Consider the following 15,891-nt stretch of genomic DNA (forward strand, 5'->3'; position numbering starts at 1 on the left):
AAGTTGGAAGTTTTTCACATTTATGCTTTTTTCAAGTGAATTGCTAATTTTCTTGCAAAGCAAGGCTTCAGGACTAGTACTGAGTTCTGAAGCTTGTTTATTGCTAGTATCTAAATTTTGGGAGGCTTTCATACTAGTGCTATTTTCAAACAAATTACTTATTTTCTCATTCACACATAATGGCTCAGAACTAGCATTAAGTTCTGAAGAATGCTGTTTGCTATGATTTAAACGTTGGGAGTCTTTAATGCTAATACTATTTTCTAAGAAATTACTAATTTTTCTACTAACATAGGGTTCAGGACTAGAACTAAATCTTAAAGACTGCTGCTTGCTTTTAATCAGGTTTTGACATAGAGCAAGATAGTTATCAAATGCTGGGCTGAGACTTTCTGACTCTTTTGAGTGACTTATAACTAAATTTTGTTTTTCTAGAGATACTTCGTCAGCATGAAAACTTTCTACATGATTTGTGCTATCAAATAATATAGATGAACTCTTCAAGTTCCTTTTATGTTTGATTCTGGAAGATTTTCTGCTTAAAACATTGTCTTTAAGTTTTGGGGAACTAGAAAGAATAATCACATCTAGTGGCTGGTTTTCTTTATCAGCAGATAAATTATCATAATCTTGTATTCGTGATATACACTTAACAGAAACATTTTTACTTTCGTATCTCTTATATGTTTCTAAACACAAATCATGCTCTTCAATTTCTGACCATTTGGGTTGTATTTCAGCATCATAAATATCAATTTCATTATTTTTGTCTCTTAGCCTTTTTCTCAAATTTATTTTATTTGACTCTGGAATGTTCTTGTTATTATTTTCTTTTTTTGCTCTTTGCCCCTTTTTGTTTGTTAATTTTATTAAATTATCATAATCTTGTATTCGTGATATACACTTAACAGAAACATTTTTACTTTCGTATCTCTTATATGTTTCTAAACACAAATCATGATCTTCAATTTCTGACCATTTGGGTTGTATTTCAGCATCATAAATATCAATTTCATTATTTTTGTCTCTTAGCCTTTTTCTCAAATTTATTTTATTTGACTCTGGAATGTTCTTGTTATTTTTTTCTTTTTTTGCTCTTTGCCCCTTTTTGTTTGTTAATTTTATTTTTGAATCACAAGATGAGGAAGTAAACATATCAGGTGAGCTTGGAAAAAAGTAACGTTGGCTGCTCATCTTTTTCCTCCCGGCTCTCTTAACTGGTTTACTTTCTTTTTCTTTATCATCCTTCTTCAGAGAGCTAAAACATGAAAAAATCATATAATAAATATCAAAATGAAAAAATGGGAAGGAAAATCATACCAACATTTTTTGCATACATTCAAACAAAGTAAAACAAACCTCGTTGAATATCTTACCAGAGGACCAAAATTTAAATCCTCATTTCCAAGATATAAACTGAAAAGCCGAATTGATGGTCTCATTGATCAGTCAATCAACAGCTACAAATATATATTTTTTTAAAAGTAGCAACTAAAACTATCAGTAAATCCCCACACTATGCATTATTTGAAAAATTACTGGAATATGAACATTTTCTTCTTTTTCAACTTTTGTAGATAAGTAACAAATTACAAGCTAATAGTTTCTCTAAAGCGGTTTTAAAAACAATTTTAACCCCCCCCCCCATTTCAAGTGGGCTGTGTTACAAGCTTTATCTTTTGCAAACCTAGAGTGATATCCTGATATAGCATCAATTCTTTCATGTAGCACCACTATCAATGGATACTATTACTAGGAGAATTCAGATACCCAATTTCCCCCAGCAAATGGAGGCACCCAGGCTCATTTCAATGCAAAAATATAATAGGAATTTAATTTTACCAAGAGTATTCAACACCAAAAAATACTCGGGGGATCTTTTACATACTGCATAATTATACAACATGGACCTGGCGATTTCCAGCATCTTGAAAATCCACAGACTGGAGCAAGGAAACAATCTTCACAACAGCTTATTTTAAAAAAAAGCTAAAACTACAATTCTTTCATGTAGCACCACTTTTGGTGGATGCTATTACTAGGAGAATTTGGACACCCAATTTTCCCCGGCAGATGGAGGCACTTGGGCTCACTTCGATGCAAAACTAATAGAAATTTAATTTTACCAAGGGTATTCAAAGCCAAGTTAATACACGAGTGATCTCTTACATACTGCATAATTATACAACATGGACACTGGCGATTTCCAGCATCTTGAAAATCAGTTGACTGGAGCCAGGTTACTATCTTCACAATAGCTTATAAAAAATATACAAAAAAACAGCTAAAACTACAACATAGGTGGCAAGTTTTCCTACCACTAATTCAATTTATTTTCACTTTTTGGAAATTAGGACAAAGTTTTAAGTGAAAGGGAGGCGACCTTCTAAGCTTCATGTGTGGAGGTGATCACAAATTTTTGAGAAGGAGAAAAAGTGGACAGATTATTTCAGCTTCAACATTTTGTATATTCCCATTCTAAAATATAAAAATGAATATCTTGCTTCTTTTTCATTACTTCATCCTACTTACTGACACTTGTTTAAGTATAAATATCTAGAAAAATAATTGAGACCAGTTCAATGACAGGGTTGCCACTCGTTTCTGGAGAAAAAATTCCCTGTGTTTTCCCTGTATGAGTATGCAGCAATACAAACGAGCAAACACTAATATTTGGGAGGGGGGGGGGACATTAATATCCTGATAGTTTCAACACAAGGAAAAATTAGTAAATAAATAAAGGGAAGTAAAGAAAAATTTATTATAACTGAAATAATAGAATGGTGATTGAATTTATTTAACTTTTTATTTAAAAAAGAAAAAGACTCATCTTTACAATTCTTTACTTGGACCTTAAAAAGTAAAAAATACAGAAGTTAAGCAGAACAATAAATATTGATCTCTAGTTTCATGCTCTCTAAATTAAATTAGCATAAATTTTGAGATACATAACAAATAAAACAATAGTTTTTGCTTTTATGATAGACATCATTTTAATATTTACTTATTAACACTAGAATTACGGGAGGGGTCATTTTGACCCCAATCAAACTCTTTTTGCTAACTGCTAATCTGTATTTTCATAAAAAGCTTATCTTTCCTTGACGTTTCCTAAATTATTGTGCTGTGTAGCAATAAAAAGTTTTCAAGAAAATTGTAATTCTTTTAAACCCAAACTAAAGGGTTACAACTAAAAGTGCGGGCAGGTGTCATTTTGACTCTTTTGAGAAAAAAGAACTGTAAATACACTTACTGGTGCTGAAACAGAGCAAAAACTCAAAAATGTCTCTTAGAACATATCATTTTAAGAACTTGAAGCATTTATAATGTTTTTGTACATAAAAGGAAACATTAGCCGCTAGCTTCTGAAATGCAACTGAAACATCGCTGGTTTTTGGAAAGGCATTTTAGACTTTTTTTTAATATTTCATTATGTACTCTGAAAATCTCTAAATTTTTTTAATAAACTGCATTTATTATAAATATGATAATTTAAAACTTGTTTTTACAAGTATTTAACATTATTTAGGGAACTATGCAAATTTCTTCTCAGGGGTCAAAATGACCCCCACCGTACCTCTAAGTATAAAAAGATCGCCGTAATTCTAGTGTTAAAAAAAGTAAAATTAGCATTTCCTATTTTATTTTTAAAAAAAAAATTTTTTTTTTTTGCTATTTCATATATTTGAACAGATTTTTGCAACTTCAATAACCCAAATGTTTTTCATTAAAATAAAATTCCCTGAACTTTCTTGTTTTTTCAAAATTTGCTGGGTTTTCACAGTTTTTGAGTGAGGATTTGGTCATAACTCCTTATAAATATATAAACATGATTAGAATTTGGCAATAGCTGCTATGCAGGGTTGACCAACAAAACCATCCTTGTGGTACCCTTCTCAGTTTTCTCTTTCATCGACTCTTTTTTCAGTTTTCGGTCAATGCCACCTACATGCTTTTAGCTGATATTGTACCAATGGTGGGGGGGGGGGGGGGACCAATGAGGTAAAGATCAAAATACAAAAAGAATTATGTATAAATCTTAAATAGTTTTTTTTTTTCCAATGAATTTTCTTTGTCAGTGCAAGCTAGAGAAGGGAATGGCAGAAGGAAAAAATGAAAATTCAGGAGGAAAACTAGATTTTATTTCTGGATGGCTTTATTTCCACTTGGAAAATAGAAAATTTCAAAAAATTTTGCACCTAAAAATGTATTTAAAAATTTATAATAGATGTTTTTTGTGTGTGTGTGTGTGTGTGTTCAGTATCCTACATGAGAACACCCACTTTGATAATGCAAGCTATAAGGCAATTGAATTTCCCTGTGCAACCAAAGCATTTACTATATGCTACTTTTCTCACTAAATCTGTAAATGTTTACATAGAACAGAATTATATCAATAACATCAATTAGTGGACGTTTAAGTTAAAATTTTAATAAACCTATCTTTAATGTGCATTTATATGTATGTGTGTGTGTGCGTACATCGTTCACATGTAGGACAAGAACTTCTTGTTTCAAATGTCAATTTACAAAAATAATTTTAAAAATATCTGTCAAAAAATTGATTTAGCATACCTTACGCAAAACTCTCCCGAAGGATGATTGAATTGGATAATTTTCAATGTTTTGAACTTAGAAATCTAGTGGCAGTAAGAAAAATATATATATATATTTCTTTTTTGATAGTAAAAGTTTTATGAATATTTCTAAGAAGGAAAAACAGACAGCATATATTTTTAAATAGTTAGCACTTTTCAGTTTTGTAAGAAAATATAACAATTAAATTACATTTTAATTGGTAAAAAAGATAAACATTTCCATTTTCCTGTGAAAAAAATACTAGTTTTTTCTTTTTTTCACAGCTTGAAAATTTGCGAAATTTTTGAATGTCTATGCAAGAGTTTATAAATATCCTGTATAAAAATTCATTTTTCCAATAGTAAAAATTACAAATAAATGATTACTTAAGTTAGAAACATTATAATACCATTAAAATTGAACCATGGAATGTTGATTTGCAGACCCATGTTTTGTGTTACGATAAACTTTTTCAATGCAAAAAAAAAAGCTTATGGATGAAAAGACATGGCACAGTTTTAAAAATTTGTTGGATTATTTTTTGCAAAAAATAAAAAACGCATTCCTTGAGCTTGTTGCATCGAAATATGTGTCTACAAATCTTACTGTTATTTGTGTGCTTTTAACATTGTTACAATGTTTCTAACTTATCACACACAAAGATAAACATTTGTAATTACTCAAAGTCCCACAGCGATGTTTTGTAATCTTCTTCTCCAAAGAAATCTTTGACAACTGGCTTTTCAAGGGCAACACTCTTTTTAACTCGTCCATAACATTTCACTCTCTTCATTATAATTATGCCTCTCCTATATAAAATGTTTAATAAATTGGTTAGTGAAACAAAACTTGTATACAAAACATACCACGAATACACTTTTGAAGAAATGACTAAGATTAAATAGTATTTTGACGTAGAATATGTTTATTAGGGTAAAAGATTATCATGGCTTACAACAAATTCATGTTTTTTTGTCGTTATTCTTGGCACATTTACATGTTCCACCAAAACTAAATATTTACAAGAGTTCGGATTTTTTTTTAATCAAAAAAGTCGGATTTTTTTTAATTGGATTTTTTTTAATTACTAAATTTTCAAAATTTTTTAGATATTAATTACTTTACATTTATATACATAATATATTTCACACAATAGATGAATTCATTCAGCTTACATTTGAAATTAAGATTTAAGTTTTCTAACTATTCAATAAATTTTGAAGATTTATAAATACGTTATAATGCTTAGATAAGATGTGATTTTATTTTATACTTTGCTTAAAGATGAGATTTCCATCCCTCCATACGTTTTTAGTATGAATTGATATGTTGAACAATTCCCTTTCTTAACTATATTAGTCATGGTGTAAGAAAAACTGCAAATTTTTATTTTGTTCTAAACTGCAATTTTGGAGTAAAATCAATATTACAGGAGTGAAAATCTGTTACACACACAGAAAGAGGGAACAATGTAGTTTTGCCTGTTGAAGTTAAGATATTATAATGTAGTGTAGTTAAATTTAGGGCAATACATTCTAAAAATGCAAAATCTATATATATATAAATGAATGTCTGTATGTCATCCATGAACTCAAAAACTACCCGGCAGATTTGGCTGAAACTTTCGCGATTTGTTATTTTCGGTACTGGGAATATTTATAGACCAGTTCGAAAAAAATCCGATCCATAGTTCCTTTTTTATTCCAATTTAAGTCACAATCCATTGGATAAATACGAATAAAATTATCAGCTGCAGAAATTAATTCGTGTGAAAGATCTCATTGATAAGAAGTTAGCTGTTGCCATTTTTCTTGAGTTTGAACAAATAAATTCTTTCTTTATTGTTTTATGGCTTTTCATGCAACGAGGGGATTTAAAACTTCTTCTATTTGATATTTTTAGCGATTGATTGATCTTGCAAACTGCGTGAGTACAAAATTTGAGTATAGTCACGGCTTTACTTGATACCTGGACCGATTATTATGAAAATTGCTATATATATGTATTTTTCCACGGAGAAGGTGCATAATATGCTCATTGAAGCCACTCGCCACCAGGTGGCACTGCAGAGTAGCAACTTCTGCCCCGTTCAACCGATTGTCATGAAAATCAGTATATATATATATTTTTTTTGTTGGCGTGGCAACGCGCGTCGGGTACAGCTAGTTAATTTATAAAAATAAAATCAACTGATTTTGGTGATTTTGTTAAAAAAATCACTTGATTCAAATCAATTGATTTAAAGCAATGATTTTTTTAAAATCACTTGATTTAAATCAACAAACCCTGAGATTTACATATTGCAGCTTTGGTGCAGCTTAAATTTTGAAAGTTATCATAATATTTGGTTAGGGCCCCTCCCAAAATAAACCCCTATTCTGTTGTTTTAAAATTCATTCAGACACAACATAAAACTACAATTTAATTTTACAGTCAAGGTTTGTTATAACAACTTCTTTCCTCCAAACAAAATCGGTCGCTATAACTAGAGGTTGCTAAACGCAAGTGTACAAGATATTGTTTATTTTTTAGACACATTAAAAATCCTTGAATATCTTCGGCAAGTTATGGGTCTTTTTAAAAGAGGATAAAGAAATCAGAAAAGTGGTAAATAATTTTGAGTACAAAATAATTAATGCAAAAAATAAATTTTATGTAACAATAAAACTATATTTAGCGAAAAAATGCACAGAAAATAACTGGCAGAAATTGATTATTTTTTGATTTCAAGATAATGGTTTGCTTCTACTTTGCTTGAGATTCTGAAAAAATTATTTTCTGTCTTTAGTCTTCAGATATTGTAGAATTTTTTCACGTTTTGGACTTCTAATAAAAAAAATCACTAACAGGGTTGGGATTTTACCGGGGAAAACTGGTTTTTACCAGTACATGGGAAAAACTAGGTTTTTACTGGTAAAAATCTAGGAAATGTCATAAGCATTAGTATTTGTTTATTTGCTGACAGGCAGTGATTTGCTACATTTACTAATATAGTCTCTACATGTCTAATATTATTGTTTACTATTATATATAATTTTGTATGAATATATTAATACATAATGGCAAACAACCATTGGACCATTTGAAAAGTAACAAGATAACACCTATCTTAAAAAATCCAAAATATGGAAAAAGGGGTGGGGACAAGTTTTGTGCTACAAAACCTTAAATTGTTGTTTTCACTACAAAAAACTTGTATTTTGCCACAGACTGTTAAAAGAATGATATTTAAACTGGTAAATTCATGTTTTGTCTTTCAATTGGATTGTTGAATTCGTGTTCATTCTTTGTTTTCAAAATTTAGCTCAGAAGAAAAAAATTAATTGCATTTATTTTACTGCGTGAATGTGCACAAAAATTATATTCTTTAAAAATTAGTTATTTGAATAAATTACAGAAAAATAAATATTTTTTAAACATAAGAACTTATAAAACATATTTATTACGAGTTAATATAGTACAAAAATACATACCATAAAATCCCGAAAGTAACCCCCCCCCCCCTATTTTCAAAACAAAACTTGTTAATTTCAGGAGGGGAGGGGGGTTTATAATCAAGATTTTTTTGAAAAATTTGCCAAAATAACTGTTTTTAGTGGTATTAATTTTAGTGTACAGAAAAGAAATAATAAGTAAATAAGAGTTAAAATTAACGAAGAAAGAGAAATTAATTAAATAAAACCTGTCAATTTTCTCGTAATAAATTGCACATGGGCGCCATTTTATTTCGAAAGACAGGATTAGAGACGTACCGAGTACTCGGTAACAACTCGGTACTCAGCCTACTCGGCCAATTTGCCGAGTACTCGGCACTCAGTCAAATTTTGATCAGATACTCGGCCAATACCGAGTAGTAGTTGCAAAAAATCGAATACTGTCCAAGACAGATATTAAAATTTATAAAAAAGCGCAAGCATATATAATATTCTGCAATCATTTACAATTCAAATTTAGAAGTCAAATTTAAATTTTGAGAATAATGAAGTTTGTAATGCTTCAATGCTTCAATGGAATAAATCTTTAATTTAATGTCTCCAAAGTTAATAAATCTTATTTATTAAAAATTGTGCAAAAAAAAGTATAGAAAATATGGAATATTTATATTAAAAATGGATTTTTGCTACAAACAAAAATTACTTATGAGAAATATAAAAATACCTTTGCTTAAAATATAAAAGGAAAAAAAAACAACATTAAAAGCACAGTGCAGACACATGTTTTGGCATTACAAGGAATTCTTTTTTTCAATGCACAAAATGTGAGCTCGTGGATTTAAAGGCATCCGACAAAAGTCGGATTTTTTTGTCAAATGTCTTTACATTATTTAGCTCACATTTTATGCACTGAAAAAGACGTTCGGTGTAGGTGTGTGACATCCACTGCAGAAACACATGTCTGCAATGTTCCTGCACATTTGTTTTATTTGCTTTTTAAAATTATTTTTGTTTGGCAGACTAGAACTATAATAGATTGGTATAATTTGTTTTAATTCCAACTTTATTAATCACACCTTTTATTTATTTATTTTTAATTTTAAAAATAATTTTTTTGTAAAATTTTTGACAAAAACAAAATTTTTTAAATAATGTGCAATTAAATTTCAGCAGGAATTTAGTTTTAAAAACTTTTATATGGACAAGGAGGTCAATACAACTATTCCAATAAGTTCAAAATTCATCACATGTGTGTCAATGGTTCTTCTTAAAATATAATTGGTACTTGGTAACTTGGCCGAGTAGTGAAAGGCCGAATACTCGGTAACTCGGTAGAGTAATGAAAGGCCGAGTACTCGGTACTCGGCCAAAGTGCTACTCGGTACGTCTCTAGACAGGAGTTTGCACATTAAGTTGCCAAACACCCGCTAATTTATCGCTTGAAAATTCATCATGTGCTGAATGTAATAAGGTTACAGTAAAAAAAAGCAAAATCTTAAATGTTCTTGTTTCAAAATAGAAGCAAAAATCACAATCACAACCGCAAATTTGTTACGAAAATCGTAATTTCAAAAACTGCGCTTTACAAAATTCCCAAACGTAAAAACTGACAAATCTTTTACTTGATTTAGTAAATTATACATTTCTGATGACCCTAAACTTGTTCAAGTACTTTCTTTCTCCTTTAAAAAAGGTTATTTTTAAGTTTCACGCTAATTTTTAAGCAACGCGTTTCCAAAATTGCGTTGTGTTGAAGATTGTTTATTTTCAAAAGTCAGAACAAAAATGCTCCTTCCAAAATGAATAAAAAGAAGTACAATTGCTTTTTTTTGTTTTGTTTAAATAATCATTGTGTTTTCTTTTCTTTCTTTTTTTATGGAAAAGGAAACCTGCACATGAAGGGGGAAATAAATCTTTGTAAAGGCTTTCTAAGTAAAGCAGAAAATATTATCTTTTTTTTTTTTTTTGGAGGGAGTGGCAAATGAAGATGATGGAAAATTTGTAGGTGAAGGGGGGGAGGTAAATTTGGGACTATAAAATAATTTTACTTCCCACAAAAAAAGGGAGCTATAATCGATAGGGGGTTACTTTCGGGATTTTACGGTATTATTAAGTCATAAGAACATTGTTTAAATTTAGCCAAAAGTTGGCAATATTTTTCATTTATTCTTCAATATATACTATTAAAAACACATAGGTAGAAAAAAAAATTTCGAACCAATTCCCCCACCCCCCCTTTAAAATGATCGTGCATGCAAAAATCGGCAAAATCAATTTAAAATTCACATTGAATCATCACCAAGTTAAAAACTACTGCTCCTTTTTATCCCTCCCCCCCCCCTCCAAGTCCAAAACTCATTCTAAAATGGAAGGATCTAAAGTTAGATGGCAGCTGTAAATTAGGTAATGACTTGGAATAAATGAGTACTACCACTAAAAATTAATTTTAATATAAATAAAAATGGGAACAGTTCATGTTTACAGGCTTAAACATGAACAGCCTCAATTTCCTTTAAAAAACAAAAGCATGTACAAAGAAATGGCAGAAACAATAAAAAAATACCATGGATATTTTTTCTCTATAAGGTGGTAAAAATCATGGATGAAAAAGGTTTTTCCACGGGCGGTAAATACCACATATGGTAAAAACCATGCAACCCTGATCACTTACTGTCAATTGTTTGTGCATAGCTCTTATCAATCCTTTCACTCTCTTGTGATTAAAAAAGAAACTCTTTTCTATGGAAATACTCAACCTTCAAAAATATGAAGTTGACAAGTATTAGTTTTTGAACACAGTCATGAAAATTATAACTAAGTTGAAAATTGATTTTGGACATTGCATCTATGGAATAGCAAATGGGACTTTGTGCATGAGTTACTAAATGGAAGGCTTGCAATAATGGGTGATACCCAGTGGTTGGAAGTAGCGCGCTACAAGTAGCGACGCTACTGTAGTAGCTACATTTTTTAGTAGTTTGTAGTGTAGCGCACTACTTTTGAAAAAAAGTAGAGTAGCGAGTAGTTCGCTACAAAAAAAAGTAGTTTGTAGCGATTTTTGAAACTACTTTTGAATAAAGTTTCAAAAAAAAAAAAAAAAAAACCGACGTTTCAAACAATCTGACTGCTGCAAGTCTTACGCGAGTAAAACTTGCATCAATCAGATTCGTAAGACTCTGAAAAATACGAGCAGCATGGCTTAGAAAGAAAAGAATAATAACTACGAAATAGCATCACGTTTGTGTTTTCTGTCAGCAGAGAATGTCCCGTGGATAAACATTTTAGATGTCAATAAGATTATTGTGTCAATATCCTCTTAATATGGAAGCTACTGTAAATGTTATAGAAGAGGATGACATTGAACTGCCTTTTTGGCCGGCTAACAATTAATATTACAGTGTAATAAAAATGTATGATAACGGAAATGCTTCCGTTTCAAGAAAAATTTGCCCGTTTAGCTAAAATATATGAATGTCATCCGCATTTACTATCGATACTTACGTGAAGGATGAGTTCCTAGACGTAGGTTGACATTTCGCGTTGAGGAAAAGAGAATCTATACGATTTTTTTTAATGAACTTACCAATAATTTTAGACATTTGTAAACACCCCTAAAACTATTTTAGCCCATTGCTTAAATTCATTTTTCCAAATTTAAACGTAGAGAACTGACATTTTACTGTATTTAAAAAGAAACTGTTATTAGATAAAAATATGGTTACGGTTAGGGTATACAAAATCAATGGGAGAGAATGGCATAAAATGAAACAGTATGGTACGTATAGTATGTGCAATAATAAAATGCAGCACTACAGTAGTACTATACAGTATATACAGTAATTATATTCGACGCACTTTTTACTTATTCAAGAATATCGAAAATCTTTTAATTTCTTTAGTTGTCAGGAACTTTCTATTATTCCTCTTAAAATTTTAGATTAATAGCCCGCTTATGTGAAATAATGTTTCATCAACTTCATAATTAGAATGAAAAATATGCTGAGAGGCGATTTGTAAATTAACAAAGCGATGTTTCGACTAGTACAATGTGGGGTACTTTTTCTTTCAGTGATGCTGAAAGGAAAGTCCATTCACGAAACTAATATTTAGTACCCAATAAAAGAAGGTGATAAGGTGATACTTACGCCTTGCGATTCCCTTCCCAAAATTTTCGTGTTACGGGGTGAGGAATTCGCGTTAGCTCCAAAATTCGTTACTCGAGTAAAGCTCGCTATTTAGCCATTTCTCGTGTCGTCACTTGACAGCATATTAGAGAAACATAGCATACAATTTGAAGTTAAAATATTGGAAATTTTCTGAAATATGAAAGGTTAAAACCAATTTATTTTTTACTTCGCATGCGCAAAAGATAGCAATTTATAACTTTCATAATTGGAAGCCCAAATACATTCTACAACTTGTAAAAAAAATCCTACCGTGGTATCTTTAAAATATAAAAAGTTATCAGCGATCTAATGAGCCGAATTTTAATATTTCTTAGCTAGACGACGAATCGTGAGGGAACCTTCGCAAATAATCCATTCTGATCATAAATAACTCTGCAACGATAACAGGAAAGTGTTGCCAGTTTGCAAACGACCCCTTACCTTTCATCGCCTACCCAAGAATTATAGAAATTCGGCTCATTAGATTGCTGATAACTTTTTGAATTTTAAAGATATTGAGGTGGATTTTTTTATGAATTGTAGGATACATCTAAGCTTTGAGTTATGAAAGTTATAAATTTCTATCTTTCGCGCATGCGCAGTGAATTAAACGTTCACTGCGCATGCTCGAACGTGATTAATTGCTTTAAATGTTCATATTTCATTAAATTTTCAATATTTCAACCTCAAATTTTGTTCTTATATTTCTCTAATATGCTGTCAAATATTCTGAAAATTAAGTAACGTTTGACTAAAAACTCTGCGTTATGAGAGCCAAAAACCTTCAAGAACAATTTTGCATTTTTGAAAAAAATGCTTGTATCTCCGTGGGAGATACTTTCAAGAAAATGTAAAAATAAATTTTTGATAGTTTTAAAACTTATTTCTGAAATTTATAGCTTATTCCCACTTATTTACAATGAAAAATAATTAAAAACCTTTTTTTGTTCCCTCAACTTGTTGCTGGTCACCTAAATGAATAGTAGACTTAGCTTTTATTGGAAAACGACAGCTGGAGTATCCTTTTTTTGTGAAATAAATTACAGAGCAGTTGGTCTTTTATTTCTCCAGATATCCGTAAAAATGTGAATTTTTAAAAGTGTTCCCATACTTTTGGTCTAACTGTAGTGTATGTATATCTATATGAAATGGTAATCAAATTATGACTGCATCTATTTACATTTTCAAGTAGCCGAGTAGCACTTCTTGAATTAAATATTCACTGTCAGGAAAAGATTAAAAACTTGAATGTTGATTTCCTTCAACTTTTTAAATCCTTTCTTGCAGTGGATATTCGTAAAAATCGTAAAAAAATGTTTAGAATGGCTCAGTAAAGGAAGGAAACAATAAATAATTCTTAGTCCATGTTCAAGTGAACAAATTTATTAATCTAAACCATTTTTCTAATTTTTTTGTGCAATCTTCAAACGGTGTGTATGTGTATGCTCTTTATTTATTTGTTTAAAAGTAGCGACTACTTTTCAAAAGTAGTTTGTAGTTGCTACATTTTGAAAAACGTAGTTGTAGTTAACTACATTTGTAATAAAGTAGTTGTAGTTGTAGTTCGCTACAAAAAGAAAGTAGTTTTTCCAACCACTGGTGATACCTCTAAAGAAGGTTGGAAGCATCGTTTATAAGTCTTACAAAGGACGGACGTGAAACAACATATTATCCAACCACTAACAAATAATTTTGATTCTTATAAATTTTACTCTCTTAATGCGAATGAATGCAACTGTTGGACTTATATTAAAATTTAAAATCTTTTTTACATAACTATCAAAAATTGCCCTGTAATAATTTTATACTATCAACAATACTTGAACTTTCAAGTAAAACAAACCTTTTACATAAAAAATGCGTGGTGTATCTCCAGTATTAATGAAATTATATCTCTTTTATAGCATACATTTACATAGCAAGAGTTTAATGAAAACTTATTTTATAGTTGTGCTGTTAGCATTTGTGCATTGATCAAAACACTATGAATTAACCAAAGTTAATAAAATCATTTTTATTAGTGTTTTAGCAAACGAAATAAGCTTTTTTGCCCCTTCTTTTGAGCTTCCATGCCTGAGGAAATCCCCCCCCCCCCCCGTAGAACCCAGGAAAGATTAATAAGCTCAATTTTTTTTTAATTTTAGGAGGGAAAAACGATATTTTGCGAATCATAAACGATGCATTTTTACACTGAGATGATAAGGAATGAATCGGTACTTTATGAAGACGACTTAAAAATGCAAAAGTGGATCGGAGACGTATAAAAGATGTTTTACTGTTGTTTCGAAATAATCAACTGAAAACAAGTTTACTTACAAGAACTAGAGCAAAGAACTGTTTGATGGAATCGCAAGTTTATGCATAACTTATACAATATAAATGATGCTTAAATCTATTTAAAATAGTCATATGTCAACTGTTAAAAAAATACATGTCTGAAAACAAATGACACAGAAAAAATTAATGTGAGATTGTGCTTTTTAACTTCAAAACTTTTGTAGCAATTTTTAGACTTTGTATACATCAATTCAAACCAAAACAATGTCAAAATATAAAAACACGTTAAAGTATAATTCAAATTATGCACATAAACATGGGACTCAGTGCTGCAGACAACGCTACTGATTGGTTGAATATTATTGCCACACTAACTTTACGCTACTTTATTTTCGATGCAATTGTGTTAGAGAAACATGAGAACTTTACACCATAGGTCTCTTCTTCTTAATCTGTTTGGTTTTTGAAAAGCTGAGGATTGGAATGATTTATGGTTTTTTGAAGCTAATATTCTTTTACAAAGTCTTTCTTCTTATTATTCAGTGATGAAATTACCATCATTTAATGCATCGATTAACCATTTTGTCTAACTAAAAGATTTCCAATTCCGGATCAAGAAAAACCCATTGGTTTAGGAGTAAAGTATCTGAAAATAGAGCACCTTGCTCCCCTCCCCCCATAAAACATATAAAATTTGAAAAACTTCTGTACCCGGAACTTAAGGCCTCCAATTCAGGCCCTCAAAAGTTCCGGGCCCCTAATTTCTAATTAGGCCGACATGGCCTCTCGTCGGCCCTGCACTTAAAAACTGCTGTGTAGTGGTAGCAACAAAGAGAAATCAGGTGATGCAATATCGGGTGAGAATATTCCAGGGATTTTTAGCAGAAAATCTGAAGAATGATTTGGAAAAACTACATTGCTCAAGACGAGCCTGGAGGGAAATAATGAATTTCGATGGGTTGCCTTTTAAAATTCATGTATGAAACGTAGTTACATTTTAGTTTACATTTAATAGACTCTAGGTTGCCTCGCCTGTGGTTGGGGCAATTCTAATCTGTCAGCGAAGTAATGCAGTTTAATAAGGACCTGCATAGCCTTCACAATACTGACAGTGCCAGGTTAGGTTTGCCCCAACTATACATACTCCGCTTTCATATAGGGACTCTAGCCTCACACACTATGACTATACTTACCCGACGTCGCATAATCTGATTTCCCTATATTCAGATCAACCAAAAACAAATAAAAACACAAAAATTTGATTGATATCCAAAAAACCATATCTAGGTATTTTGCTTCAAAACCAAATTTTTTGTAGAGATCTAAGATTGCAAATTTGTAATGTGTGGGGAAGGTTGTTTGTAATTAGGGTTCATGATAGATCAAAAATTTGAACTGAGTAAAAATATCTCACTGAAAAAATAACATGTTACATT

General features: G+C 30.7%; 1 protein-coding gene across 1 annotated transcript; it reads right to left on the reverse strand.

The window, feature by feature from the left end:
* Positions 1–500: 500 nt before the first annotated feature.
* On the reverse strand, positions 501–5,376 carry LOC129223185 (uncharacterized). The gene is made up of 3 exons (XM_054857752.1): positions 5,259–5,376; positions 924–1,258; positions 501–523 (listed from the first exon to the last, which is right to left on the reverse strand). Exons 1-3 carry the CDS (start codon positions 5,369–5,371, stop codon positions 501–503), a joined length of 471 nt encoding a protein of 156 aa, XP_054713727.1. The 5' UTR covers positions 5,372–5,376.
* Positions 5,377–15,891: the final 10,515 nt, after the last annotated feature.

Source organism: Uloborus diversus, chromosome 5, assembly GCF_026930045.1.
Source record: "Uloborus diversus isolate 005 chromosome 5, Udiv.v.3.1, whole genome shotgun sequence".
Taxonomy (NCBI): domain Eukaryota; kingdom Metazoa; phylum Arthropoda; class Arachnida; order Araneae; family Uloboridae; genus Uloborus; species Uloborus diversus.